Raw genomic sequence first — 13,040 nt, forward strand, 5'->3', positions numbered from 1 at the left:
TTAGGACCCTCCATTATCATTGCCCAGGTGATCAAAGCTGGCTTCCTTCCTTCCTTCCCTCCCTCCCTCCCTCCCCCCTACCTCTTTCCTTCCTTCCTTCCTTCCTCCCTCCCTCCCTCTCTCCCCCTTTTTTTTTTTTTTCCTAGAGATAGGGTCTCACTCCGTTGCCCAGGCTGGAGTGCAGTGGTGTGATCACAGCTCACTGCAGCCTCCCAGGCTCAAGCGATTCTCCAGCCTCAACCTCTCGAGTAGCTGAGACTACAGGCGCATACCACCATCCCTGAATTTTTTGTTTATTTTTGTTTTAGAGATGGTGGGGTCTTGCTATGTTGCCCAGGCTAGTCTCAAACTCCTGGGCTCAAGCAATTCTCCCACCTTGGCCTCCCAAAGTGCTGGGATTACAGGCTTGAGCCACGGTGCCCAGCCTGGGTCCCCCAGGGTCACAGGTACCACACTCCTCCTGCCTTACCTCTTTGGGAACTTCAGGACCTCTCATGGCCCACGTGGGGCTGAGTGCTACCGTGTGCTGGACACAGGGCTGGCTGCAACTCCTTGGTGCCCCATCTCCCGGGTCCTCTTGAAGAGTGAGGGGCTGAGTGTGTATGCCCGAGATGACATGTCCCCTGCCTGATCCCCTCCCTGCTCCAGCACAGCTCTAAGGGTAGCAGAACACTAATTACAGGGATGTGTGGGAAATGATGGCCCCATTTTCTCACCATTGCCACCACCACTGCTGACTCCTACCCAAGTTCCCACCACAGGCCAGGCTCTACAGCGGGCAGGTGTGGCTGAGCTGGGCTGGCTGGGCTGGTGCCCTGCCTCTGGTGGTGTTAACAGCCTCTTCCAATGCAGGAGCCTGGATGCCAATCTTGACCCTTACAAGCTGTGTAATCCTGGGCAAATACTTTGCGTTTGCTAAGCCTCAGCTTCTCATCTATAAAACGGGTACGGGATTCCTTGTAGCACTGTGATGAGGGTGAACAAATGATCACTGTAAAATCCCTGGCCCAGAGCCCAGGAGGCTCACAGCAGGTCCTTGGTGAGTTTCTGTGCCTCCCTGCCGTTCTAGTTACTCACTCATTCATTCACTCACCATCTCTGAGCTCAGCCAGGTGCCTAGCCCTGTGCTAAGTGCTCGTGTGAAACAGTGCTAAATGCTCACGTCAAACAATACTAAGTGCTCACGTCAAACAGTACTAAGACACACACAGAGACACACACATACACACACAGAGACACATACACACACATACACACACACATACACTCACAGAGACACACAGAGACACAGACACATCCACACAGACACACAAACACACCCACACAGAGACACACCCACAGAGACACACACACACACACACAGAGACACACACACACAGAGACTTAGCTAAGTGCTAAGTGCTCGTGTGAAACAGTACTAAGTGCTCACATGAAACTGTGCTAAGTGCTCACATGAAGTGGTACTAAATGTTCATGTGAAACAGTACTAAGTGCTCACATCAAACAATACTCGCCGGGCTCGGTGGCTCGAGCCTGTAATCCCAGCACTTTGGGAGGCCGAGACGGGTGGATCACGAGGTCAGGAGATTGAGACCATCCTGGCTAACATGGTGAAACCCGGTCTCTACTAAAAAATACAAAAAACTAGCTGGGCGAGGTGGCGGGTGCCTGTAGTCCCAGCTACTCGGGAGGCTGAGGCAGGAGAATGGCGTAAACCCGGGAGGCGGAGCTTGCAGTGAGCTGAGATCCGGCCACTGCACTCCAGCCTGGGCGACAGAGCGAGACTGTGTCTCAAAAAAAAAACAACAAAACGGTACTAAGTGCTCGTGTGAAACAGTGCTAAGTGCTCATGTGAAACAGTACTAAGTGCTCATGTCAAACAGTACTAAGTGCTCATGTGAAAGTCCTAAGTGCTCATGTGAAACAGTACTAAGTGCTCACGTCAAACAGTACTAAGTGCTCATGTGAAACAATGCTAAGTGCTCATGTGAAACAGTGCTAAGTGCTCACATGAAACTGTGCTAAGTGCTCACGTGAAACGGTACTAAATGTTCATGTGAAACAGTGCTAAGTGCTCAAGTGAAACAGTACTAAGTGCTCATGTGAAACATTCTGAGTCCTCCGGGTGTTTCCAGGCCAAAGGAATAGGAACAGATGGGCAAAAGGGGGTTGGCCTTCTCTAAAGGCCAGGGCCCCTTGCCCCTTATGTGGCCTGCCGGTGGCACTTGGATTTCACCCACAGAGCTACCCAGGAACCATGGCAGTTTCTAAGCAGGTCCCAGGGGTCTCAAGGGGGCAGCCTAGAGAGAAGTGAGAGGGTGATGGCGCCACTCCCCAGAGGAGCACAGTGGCCTTGTGAAATGGGTATGGGGTCCAGAACGGACAATCACAAATGGAATTCTTAGTAGCTCTATGCCCTTGGGTATGTCATTCCTCTCTAAGCCTGTTTCCCCACCTGGGAAATAAGGATAGGGTAGCATTCTTGGATTGCTGAGAAGATACAATGAGGCCAAGTGTGCGGTGTGATTGATCAGATTCAGGTGCCCAACATGTGAGTTGTTGATTTTCTTTCTTTTTTTTTTTCCTTTTTGTTTTTTCAGGCCAGGCACCATGGCTCATGCCTGTAATCCCAACACTTTGGGAGGCCGAGGTGGGTGGATCACCTGAGGTCAGGAGTTCGAGACCAGCCTGGCCAACATGGTGAAACCCCATCTCTACTAAAAATACAAAAATTACCCAGGAGTGATGGCGTGCGCCTGTAATCCCAGCTATTAAGGCTGAAGCAAGAGAATTGCGTGAACCCGGGAGGCGGAGGTTGCAGTGAGCCAAGATCGCACCACTGCACTCCAGCCACTCCAGCCTGGGCAACAAGAGCGAAACTCCATCTTAAAAAAATAAAAAGCTATTTTTTTTCTTTATTAGAGACGAGGTCTCACTATGTTGCCCAAGCTGATATCAGACTCCTGAGCTCAAGTGATCCTCCTGCCTCGGCCTCCCAAAGTGCTGGGATTACAGGTGCGAGCCACTGTGCCTGGCAGAACTGTTGATTTTAACTGTAGGATTATCTGCCTGCATTACAGAAAAGCAAGCTGAGGCTCAGAGAGGAGCCCCAAGTCACATACACCCAGGAGAGAGGCAGATGCTGCATTTGAGCTGCCACTGAGCACAAGGCAGAGACGCCATGCGTGGGAAGCCTTAGAAATGGTCTCCCCTGGCCAGGCACGGTGGAGCACTCCTGTAATCCCAGCACTTTGGGAGGCAGAGACAGGAGCATCCCTTGAGCCCAGGAGTTGAAGACCAGCCTGGGTAACATAGTGAGACCCTGTCTCTAAGAAAATATTCTAAGATTAGCCGGGAGTGGTGGTGCCCACCTGTAATGCCAGCTACTCTGGTGGCTGAGGCGGGAAGGTCGCTTGAGCCAGGGAGATGGAAGCTGCAGTGAGCTATGGTCATTCCACTGGACTCCAGCCTGGGCGACGGAGAGAGATCCTGTATCTAAAAAGAGATAACAATTAAAAATAAAGATAAAAAGTCTTCCAGCTGGATGCGGTGGCTCATGCCTCTAATCCCAGCACTTTGGGAGGCCGAGGCAGGTGGATCACCTGAGGTCAGGAGTTCGAGACCAGCCTGGCCAAAATGGTGAAACCCCGTCTCTACTAAAAATACAAAAAATTAGCAGGGCATGGCGGCGGGCGCCTGTAATCCCAGCTACTCGGGAGGCTGAGGCAGGATAATAGCTGGAACCCGGGAGGCGGAGGTTGCAGTGAGCCGAGATCGTGCCATTGCACTCCAGCCTGAGCGACAAGAGCAAAACTCCGTCTCAAAAAAAAGTCTCCCTCCTAGAATAAAATGAGGCGACCCAGTATGAGAGTGTGGGTACGAGGACTTCCCGCAGCCTCCCCCAGGCAGCAAGGGAAGGGAGGAAACCGAGTGTAAGCGGACGGCGAGCGGGCGGACACCCACAGGGCCCGGCCCCACCTCGCGCTCCGCGTGGCTGTCAGACGCGGCGCCTTTAAAGCCCAGCAGGGGGCGTGTCCCTGGGCGTGTCCGCCCGGAGCCCCGCCCCGGGGGCTGGTAGCCTCGGCCCCGGGAGGCTGCGCCGGCTCTGGCTCAACGGCGGCTCCAGTGGCAGCGGCGGTGGCGGCTAGGCGGGCTCGGCGGCTTCTGTCCCTCGGGCGGCTGCCCACTCGCTGCCCAGGGCGCCCGGACACACGTGGGCGGCTCGGCGATGGCCCGCGCCCCGCGACGTGGCGGGCAGGCACCGGGGCGCGGGACCGCTCGGCCCGAGTGAGCCGGGGCCGCGCTCCCGCCCTCGGCCCGGGCCGCCCGGGATGGCCGTGGCGCCGCTGCGGGGGGCGCTGCTGCTGTGGCAGCTGCTGGCGGCGGGCGGCGCGGCGCTGGAGATCGGCCGCTTCGACCCGGAGCGCGGGCGCGGGGCTGCGCCGTGCCAGGCGGTGGAGATCCCCATGTGCCGCGGCATCGGCTACAACCTGACCCGCATGCCCAACCTCCTGGGCCACACGTCGCAGGGCGAGGCGGCCGCCGAGCTGGCGGAGTTCGCGCCGCTGGTGCAGTACGGCTGCCACAGCCACCTGCGCTTCTTCCTGTGCTCGCTCTACGCGCCCATGTGCACCGACCAGGTCTCGACGCCCATTCCCGCCTGCCGGCCCATGTGCGAGCAGGCGCGCCTGCGCTGCGCGCCCATCATGGAGCAGTTCAATTTCGGCTGGCCCGACTCGCTCGACTGCGCTCGGCTGCCCACGCGCAACGACCCGCACGCGCTGTGCATGGAGGCGCCCGAGAACGCCACGGCCGGCCCCGCGGAGCCCCACAAGGGCCTGGGCATGCTGCCCGTGGCGCCGCGGCCCGCGCGCCCTCCCGGAGACCTGGGCCCGGGCGCTGGCGGCGGTGGCACCTGTGAGAACCCCGAGAAGTTCCAGTACGTGGAGAAGAGCCGCTCGTGCGCACCCCGCTGCGGGCCCGGCGTCGAGGTGTTCTGGTCCCGGCGCGACAAGGACTTCGCGCTGGTCTGGATGGCCGTGTGGTCGGCGCTGTGCTTCTTCTCCACCGCCTTCACCGTGCTCACCTTCCTGCTGGAGCCCCACCGCTTCCAGTACCCCGAGCGCCCCATCATCTTCCTCTCCATGTGCTACAACGTCTACTCGCTGGCCTTCCTAATCCGTGCGGTGGCCGGAGCGCAGAGCGTGGCCTGTGACCAGGAGGCAGGCGCGCTCTACGTGATCCAGGAGGGCCTGGAGAACACGGGGTGCACGCTGGTCTTCTTGCTCCTGTACTACTTCGGCATGGCCAGCTCGCTCTGGTGGGTGGTCCTGACGCTCACCTGGTTCCTGGCCGCCGGGAAGAAATGGGGCCACGAGGCCATCGAGGCCCACGGCAGCTACTTCCACATGGCTGCCTGGGGCCTGCCCGCGCTCAAGACCATCGTCATCCTGACCCTGCGCAAGGTGGCAGGGGATGAGCTGACCGGGCTCTGCTACGTGGCCAGCACGGATGCGGCGGCGCTCACGGGCTTCGTGCTGGTGCCCCTTTCCGGCTACCTGGTGCTGGGCAGTAGTTTCCTCCTGACCGGCTTCGTGGCCCTCTTCCACATCCGCAAGATCATGAAGACGGGCGGCACCAACACAGAGAAGCTGGAGAAGCTCATGGTCAAGATCGGCGTCTTCTCCATCCTCTACACGGTGCCCGCCACCTGTGTCATTGTTTGCTATGTCTACGAACGCCTCAACATGGACTTCTGGCGCCTTCGGGCCACAGAGCAACCATGCGCAGCGGCCGCGGGGCCCGGAGGCCGGAGGGACTGCTCGCTGCCAGGGGGCTCGGTGCCCACCGTGGCGGTCTTCATGCTCAAAATCTTCATGTCACTGGTGGTGGGGATCACCAGCGGCGTCTGGGTGTGGAGCTCCAAAACTTTCCAGACCTGGCAGAGCCTGTGCTACCGCAAGATGGCAGCTGGCCGGGCCCGGGCCAAGGCCTGCCGGGTCCCCGGGGGCTATGGCCGTGGCACGCACTGCCACTATAAGGCTCCCACCGTGGTCTTGCACATGACTAAGACGGACCCCTCTCTGGAGAACCCCACACACCTCTAGCGACACTGGCCTGGTGGGGGGTGGCTGCTGCCCCCTCCTTGCCCTCCACACCCTGTCCCCTGCACCCACTAGAGACAGCTGACTAGCAGCTGCCCAGCTGTCAAGGTCAGGCAAGTGAGCACCAGGGGCTGAGAACCAGGGCCGGGACCCCTTGAGGCTCATTAGGGGAGATGGGGGTCTCCCCTAATGCAGGCGCTGGACCAGCCCGAGTCCTCACAGGGTCCTAGGGGAGGATGTGGAGAGGAGGGGGCAGAAGGGTCCAGCCGGAGTTTATTTAATGATGTAATTTATTGTTGCGTTTCTCTGGAAGCTGTGACTGGAATAAATCCCCGCGTGGCACTGCTGAGTCCTCTGTGGCTGGGAAGGGGGGAAGGTAAGAGGGTGAGGGCCCTGTAGCAGTCTTTCTTGTAAGCAGAGCTGGCGGTGGGTGCTGGCACCCCCCAATCGGAGGAAGTCCCCCCAGAACAGCTGTGCATTGCAGGAGTCCCAGACACCATGTGTGCGTGTTTTCCCCTCCCGCCCGTCTCTCTGCTTCCAAATGGAGAGAGGGACGCCTGTGGGATGTTCAGGGAATCCCCCAGGGTGACGCGGCCCCAGGGAGTCCAGTTTGAGGCTGTAGATTCGTTTTCCTTCTCTGGGCCCTTGCTCTCCTCACTGGCGTGGAAAGTAAGGGTGTCAGTCTGTGTCAATGTCATGAGGGCCTCCTCCCTGGGGGCTTGGAAATTTGCTAGTGTCTGCCTGGCTCCTCAGGGCCTCCACCAGGGCAGCCCCAGCCTGCTCCCTGGCATCTCCAGGTGGGGTGAAGGTGAGACTGGACTGGTCTGTGGGCCTCTGGGTAGTACAGACATGCACGCGGAGTTGGGAAGCCCTTGAGTAGAGTGGGAATTGGGCTCCTAGCTCCTAAGCTTGTCAGATTTGAGTTGCTGATGGCAGCGGTGGGAATGAGGCAGCTCGGGGGTTGTGCAGAGCTCCACACTGGGGCAGGTATGGGGAAAGGTCCCGTGTCCATCCGCGTGCTGGGGTAGCTCAGGGTTACTAGGACCTGCCTTGTTTCTGTGGGCTGGGTAGCTGGGGACATGTGGCCATCTGGAGACCCCTATTGGCTTGGGGTCAGACCCCAGGGCCCCATCTTGGCTGTTGTGACTCCAGCCAGGTGAGGGTCTTAGTTACTACTGTCCCTGAGTGCCTACTACACACAGCCGGCATTTGGTGTCAGTGCCAGGAGGTCCCAGAGGTCCAGCCCTGCTGCCAGCCTCACTTTAGAGCCACGGGGAGGCTCCAGGAGGGGAGACGCTCAGGTGCTAAGGTTGAATGGTGAGGCGGAGCCCCAAACCCAGGGCCTCTCGGGCTGGAGCACTGTGCCCTACCCCCAACCACCAATCCCACAGGGACAAGAAAAATTCAGTGAGAATCAAAGAGGTTGGGTCAAGCTCCCAGAAGACAAGACCACCGTGGGCTGAGGGGGTTAAGGGGTATCCCTCACCACAAGGAGCAGTGGTGCCCCAGGGAAGCTTACAGCCCTCGCACCTGTTCTTAGGCTGTTTATTGCTCGGGGAACGCCCTCTCCATCTAAATCCTTCCCTTTGCACAGAGTGCACATTAAGTAAGTCCCCATGTGCCTTTGACCAACAAAGCCAAATGACCCTGCCTCCTTGTAATGCTGCAGGTGAGGGTGTTTTTTTGTTTTGTTTTTGTTTTTAATTTGAGGCGGAGTCTCACTCTGTTGCCCAGACTGGACTGCAGTGGCGAGATCTCAGCTGACTGCAAACTCTGCCTCCCAGGTTCAAGCCATTCTCCTGCCTCAGCCGCCCGGGTGGTATCTACCACCATGCCTGGCTCATTTTTGTATTTTTTTGTAGAGATGGGGTTTCACCATGTTACCCAGGCTGGTCTTGAACTCCTGGCCTCAAGTGATCCACCCGCCTTGGCTTCCCAAAGTGCTGGGATTATAGGCGTGAGCCACCACACCTGGCCATGCGAGGGTCTTTGAGTGGGAAAGAGAATGAGCTCATTAGAGGCAGTGAAGTGCCCACACTGGGCATGGGAGGGGCAGAGGCTGCAGGGTGCTGGGCTCACAGGCAGTGTAAGGGCAGTGGGAAGGGCCTATACCAGGGCGAGGACAGCTGGCACGAATGGAGAGGATTCCAGAGACTTGGGAAGAGAAAGATAGGTGGGGTGTGGGAAAGGCGGGGGGAGGATGAGCATCCAAGGGCACCCACCTGCCCCTTCTTCCTTGCTGTCAGTGACCATGTCCTGCTCAGCAGACACCAGCCTGGTGCTGGTTTCCAGGGCAGCTGGGATGGGAGCACAGACAGGCAGTGCAGGGTCAGGACAGGCCCCAGGGGGCTCTGCTTTAAGGCCAGAACCTGGGAGGGAGGGCAGGGCCCTGCCAGCTTTCTCAGCCCTGGAAGATGCTATGGAAATAAGTTCTAGGCCCTGGAGGAAAGGGAAAAAGGAAACGCAACCCTCTCACGTGATCCTGCTCCCCACCCCCGCGTTTCAGATGGGAAGTGTTTAGATGGCTTGGCTGCTGGAACGCATAGCCAGGCAGTTTGAGGCCAAGCTGGAGTTGAACCCAAGTCTGCCTCTAGAGCTTTCGTGCGTTCCACACCAGGGATCCGATTAGGTCCTGGTGGGGAAAGGCAGGGTGTATGCCTTGGCAAGGTTATGTCCCCAGAAGCTGGACAAAGCGGGTGGGGAGTAGACGAACGCCCCTCCCACTGCCAGACCTCTCCCCACACCCATTAAAGAACCCTCCAGGGCCAAAAAATGCCTTGAAAACCCACACGTGCTGGCATGTGCATCGAGTGCCCGAGCCCGGGCCTTTCCCTTAGTGGCCCTGGCGCCCAGTATTTGGGTCTTCAGAGTGCAGCATCACACACCTGCAAGCCTCTTGGGAGGCTGACCCTGTCCCTGTGGGTCTGCGCTTGTGTGTGGTGGGCCCGAGATCCTCCTGCTCCCAGGAAGTCGCCCCCCTCAAGCAGCTCCTAGACACAGCAGTCCCAGATGTTGAAAAGCCAGGAGGCCCAGGGCCGGGGTTAGGAGAGCGCAGTTAACGGGAGGCGAGTTCCCCAGGGTCCTCTAGAGATGCCCTGGCCGCTGGCCAGCAGGAAGAGGTGCCCCCTCTGAGTGGCTCTGTTGGAATCCAGATGCCACCTCACTGCCAACCAAGTCTACTGACCGTGTCCCCTCCCCAGAGACAAAATTTGAGGAGAAAGAAGAGTGTGCAGGACAAGGACAGGCCTCAGCTGACTCCCAGGTCATGACTCAGGCCCCTGTCTTCAGAGATGGAGTTCCCATGCCCCCATTTGCAGTCATCAAAGTGGCTGCCCCACAAGGTCACAGCCTGGTGAGGCAGTGGCTAAGAGTGTGCTGAGACCAGGACACGACCACGACCAGAGGTGACCACCCCAAGGCAATACCTAGTGTGTGCCTGGGAAAACTACCGGAGGAGCAGGACTTCACAGAGGAAGGCTGGACTTCACAGAGGAAGGCTGGGAGCCCTGAGTGTCACTGTCACCCTGCAGAAAATGTCCAGAGGGGGCATGGCACCCTTCTCCAGAGCTGGAGGCCGGAGCGGATAAGCTGTGCAAATTCAATTTGCTGTTGGGGCAAGCCCGCTTCCTCCAGGCAGGACGAAAATTCCCTGAGCGCTCTGTGTAGGCCCTCGCTTGCCCATGCTTACCAGGGCCGCAAAGCCACTCAGCGGCAGAACCTGCGCCCAAGGCTCCGGCCTCAAAGGCTCTTCCCATTACACCAGCTTCACCTCGTTCAGCTGGTCAGGAACTGGCAGTTTAATTTCTCAGTGCCTGTGCCCACAGCAGTGGCTCAGCAAAATCTCTGTATTCCATTGGCGGGTGGCTGCCTAGCAGCACCCTACGCACATCAGCCAGTCAAACTTTAAAGGATAAATGAAGGCATAAATAAAACAAGATTAGACGTGGTAGAACCGTCAAAGCTGAGTGCATAGGAATTCATTATACTTTTTCACTGTTTCTGTGTGTGTCTGAAATTTTCCTTGAGGCCGGGCGTGGTGGCTCACGCCTGTAATCCCAGCACTTTGGGAGGCCGAGGCGGGCAGATCATCTGAGGTCAGGAGTTCAAGACCAGCCCGGACAACATGGTGAAAACCTGGCTCTACTATAAATACAAAAACTTAGCCAGGCGTGGCGGCGTGTTCCTATAATCCCAATTACTCGGGAGGCTGAGGCAGGAGAATTGCTTGGACCCAGGCGGTGGAGGTTGCAGTGAGCTGAGACCACGCCACTACATTCCAGCCTGGGTGATGGAGTGAGACTCCGTCCCCACCACCCCCCAACTTTTTTTTTCCCTGAAGGAGGTTTTAAAGTGGCAGGAGTTTCCCCATAGTGAAGGCTTAAAAATCTATTTTCACCCTCATTCCTAGTTTCAAATGAAGTTTTTCGGGGTTTTAGATGGAGACAGGGCCAGGAGAGGCTTGAAAGGAGTATTTCTTTCTCTGGTTAAGAACACTGAGAGGCCCTCTGACTCTGGAGGACAAGCCTTCAGAGGACCTGGCTCCAAGGGTCAGTGGGAAAACAGCACTCAGAACAGCACTACTCACCCCCACCCACCAAGAAAGAGCATGAAGAAACAGCCACCAGAATGGTTTCTTCTTTATAAACACAAGTACATGAGGTTTATTTGAAATTCCAATTTATTACAAGTTCACCCTTTAATGGGGCCCTTCCTCCTTGAAGACAATAATAAAAAAACAACAACAACAAACAATTCAGTTGTCACTGAAGTGGGAACACAGGATTCTCACTATGAACAAGAACAGACTGGATGTAGGAGGCAGGGGAAGCTGGCGGTGGTGGGGTTATGAAGCTGTGATGTCAGTGCCAACTCCATGCCTAGAGAAGGGACGGTAAACTACCCAGCAGCCCTGGAGCAATCCCCGTCGTCCTTGGGCAGGAGGACGGAGAAAGCAGGGGCCACACTCCGCAGTTTAATATTGAGAGGCTTGATTCTCATGTTCTAGGAGCTGCAGTCCCCTTGGTGGACTTTAATTTAAATAGGTACAGAAGAGCTTGGGTGCTCAACATTTCCAAATTCAAAGGTGATAAAAAAGAAAATTAAACCCTGTTTTGTACTTTTATCAAAATCCATCATAAAAGGGAAAGAAGACTACAAAGTTTTGCCTAAATATAACAACTAGAGCTAGACTGGTTGTGGGACGGGGCTCTCAGAGCTTCTCTGTTGCTCTCTCCTCCCACCCCCCACTGACACTGACCACTGGAATCTTCAGGTTCTTGAGGAGTTCCAAGTCTGAGGTCAGAAAGGGCATGGGAGGCAGCAGACGCGGCACTGCCCCACCCCGCCCCCGCCCCCAGTGTTGCTGCTTGCCTCGATGAGCCTCTAACCCAACTGCTCTGCAGGAGAGTGGATGGGCTGAGGGAGAAGCCAGGGAAGTTAGAGCAAACACATTATCATAGAAACTGTACTGTACATGTGCCAAAGCGAGATGTCAGGAGTATCTTACAAGATGTTCTTTATACAATATCACTGCTGAAACAAGCAACTTTTAATAACTAGAAAAGTCAATTTAAAAAAAAATTAAACATTTAAATTCTTCCTGCTTTTCTTCTGCTCCCCTAAGAGCTTGTCTGGTATGTGGGTGGGCTGGGCTCCAACACCCCTCTGGCCAGATCCATCAAAGTAAAGGTTATATGCATGATTATAAGCAGGACTCCAGTCTCTAAGTGAAGTGCCTTAGTTTTGTTTTTTGTGGTTTCTTATTTTTATTTTTTTGGGGGAGGGGAGCTGTCACAAAGAAGGGGAGAGAGATTCAGGAATGGCTCCAGGACACGTCCCTTTACTCTGCCAAGATCAACTCAAAAGACCACAACTGTTTCATGATGCTGGTGAATACAGAATTCTGTATGGCACTCACTGATACTGTCACCTGAGAGGAAGACGGGGAAGAGACAGAGTATGGGCTTAAAGAAACAAGACTGTATATAAATACAGATTAAAAAAGAAAAATCGCCACCATCTTCCCTGTTGGCCTGATTACCCCTGATCCTGCTATGTAACACAGCAATCCCACCCCTGGAGACCAGAGGGGCTTGGCACTGTGGTAAAAGCCAGAGTGAGAGGGGCCTTAGGAAAGAAGGCAGGAACAGGAACTGGGTTCACCAGAAAAGCTAGACCCTCAGACTCCTCCTGGAAACTCTCAGAAGGGAGGGTTATGGCCCTCTTCGTCCCTTAATATTTCTGGACAAAGACCACCAACCCAATAATAAGCCCCATAAAGAGCTGTTAGAAAAACAGCATAAGCTTGGGATGATGGGCGCTTCTGGACTCCCTGCGATCTCTTCAGAGTTCTCAGTCTTCCTCTCTCACCTCCCTCCCACCCTCCCTCGCTGTCCCCCCACCTCAGATCCCTTACCACAGCCCTGCCTCTCTACTTCTTCTGTCTTCGTCCCCTGGACTGTCCAACGGGCTCTGGCTCACTGTCCCCTTCATCTTCAGCAAGCCTATCAGGAAACTTCTTGCGCTTCCTGCGGACATATGGGTGGCCAGGAAGGTGTTTACGCAACAGAGCCACTAGACACTGTTCTGTCTTCGCCATGCAGCTTAGCACATGGCTGCCACGGCAGTTGTAAACCTCAGCATTGGTAAACACTTGCTTCATGTCAGTAAGAAACTCCTGCACAGAGCGGTAGCTCCCACAGGAACATTTGTTCTGCACTGTCTGAAAGTCCATGGGGTGCGTGATCACATCATAGTAGTCCTCGGCCTCATCTCTGGTCACAGGCTCCCTGTGGAGAAGAACCAAATAGAGAATCTGCATAGCCTTGACGGCAGTGCCCATGCTAAGACACATCCTAAAAAGCAAGGGCTTGGCTGAGAGCCCCTCAGGGGTTCTGGAAGCTTTTAGAACCTGCTAGGCCACTCCTCTCCCCTGCA

The 13,040-nt window shown here is 56.0% G+C and overlaps 2 protein-coding genes across 8 annotated transcripts in view; one reads left to right on the forward strand and one right to left on the reverse strand.

Annotated features, from left to right (window-relative positions):
• The first annotated feature begins 4,101 nt into the window (after positions 1-4,101).
• Positions 4,102-6,446, forward strand: FZD9 (frizzled class receptor 9). The gene has a single exon (XM_001111034.5). It carries the CDS (start codon positions 4,332-4,334, stop codon positions 6,105-6,107), a length of 1,776 nt encoding a protein of 591 aa, XP_001111034.4. The 5' UTR covers positions 4,102-4,331; the 3' UTR covers positions 6,108-6,446.
• A 4,288-nt stretch (positions 6,447-10,734) lies between these two features.
• Positions 10,735-13,040, reverse strand: part of BAZ1B (bromodomain adjacent to zinc finger domain 1B) — an 83,226-nt gene continuing 80,920 nt past the window's right edge. For 4 of the 7 annotated variants that reach the window (XM_077995216.1, XM_028845064.2, XM_028845065.2 and 1 more), the window contains one exon: positions 10,735-12,892. In XM_077995216.1, the coding sequence (XP_077851342.1) occupies positions 12,535-12,892 (358 nt within the window). In that variant the 3' untranslated portion in view covers positions 10,735-12,534. The remainder of the gene's footprint in view (positions 12,893-13,040) is intronic. The other 3 variants (XM_077995213.1, XM_077995214.1, NM_001261643.1) reach the window with 2 other exon arrangements.

This window comes from Macaca mulatta, chromosome 3 (genome assembly GCF_049350105.2).
Source record: "Macaca mulatta isolate MMU2019108-1 chromosome 3, T2T-MMU8v2.0, whole genome shotgun sequence".
Classification (NCBI taxonomy): domain Eukaryota; kingdom Metazoa; phylum Chordata; class Mammalia; order Primates; family Cercopithecidae; genus Macaca; species Macaca mulatta.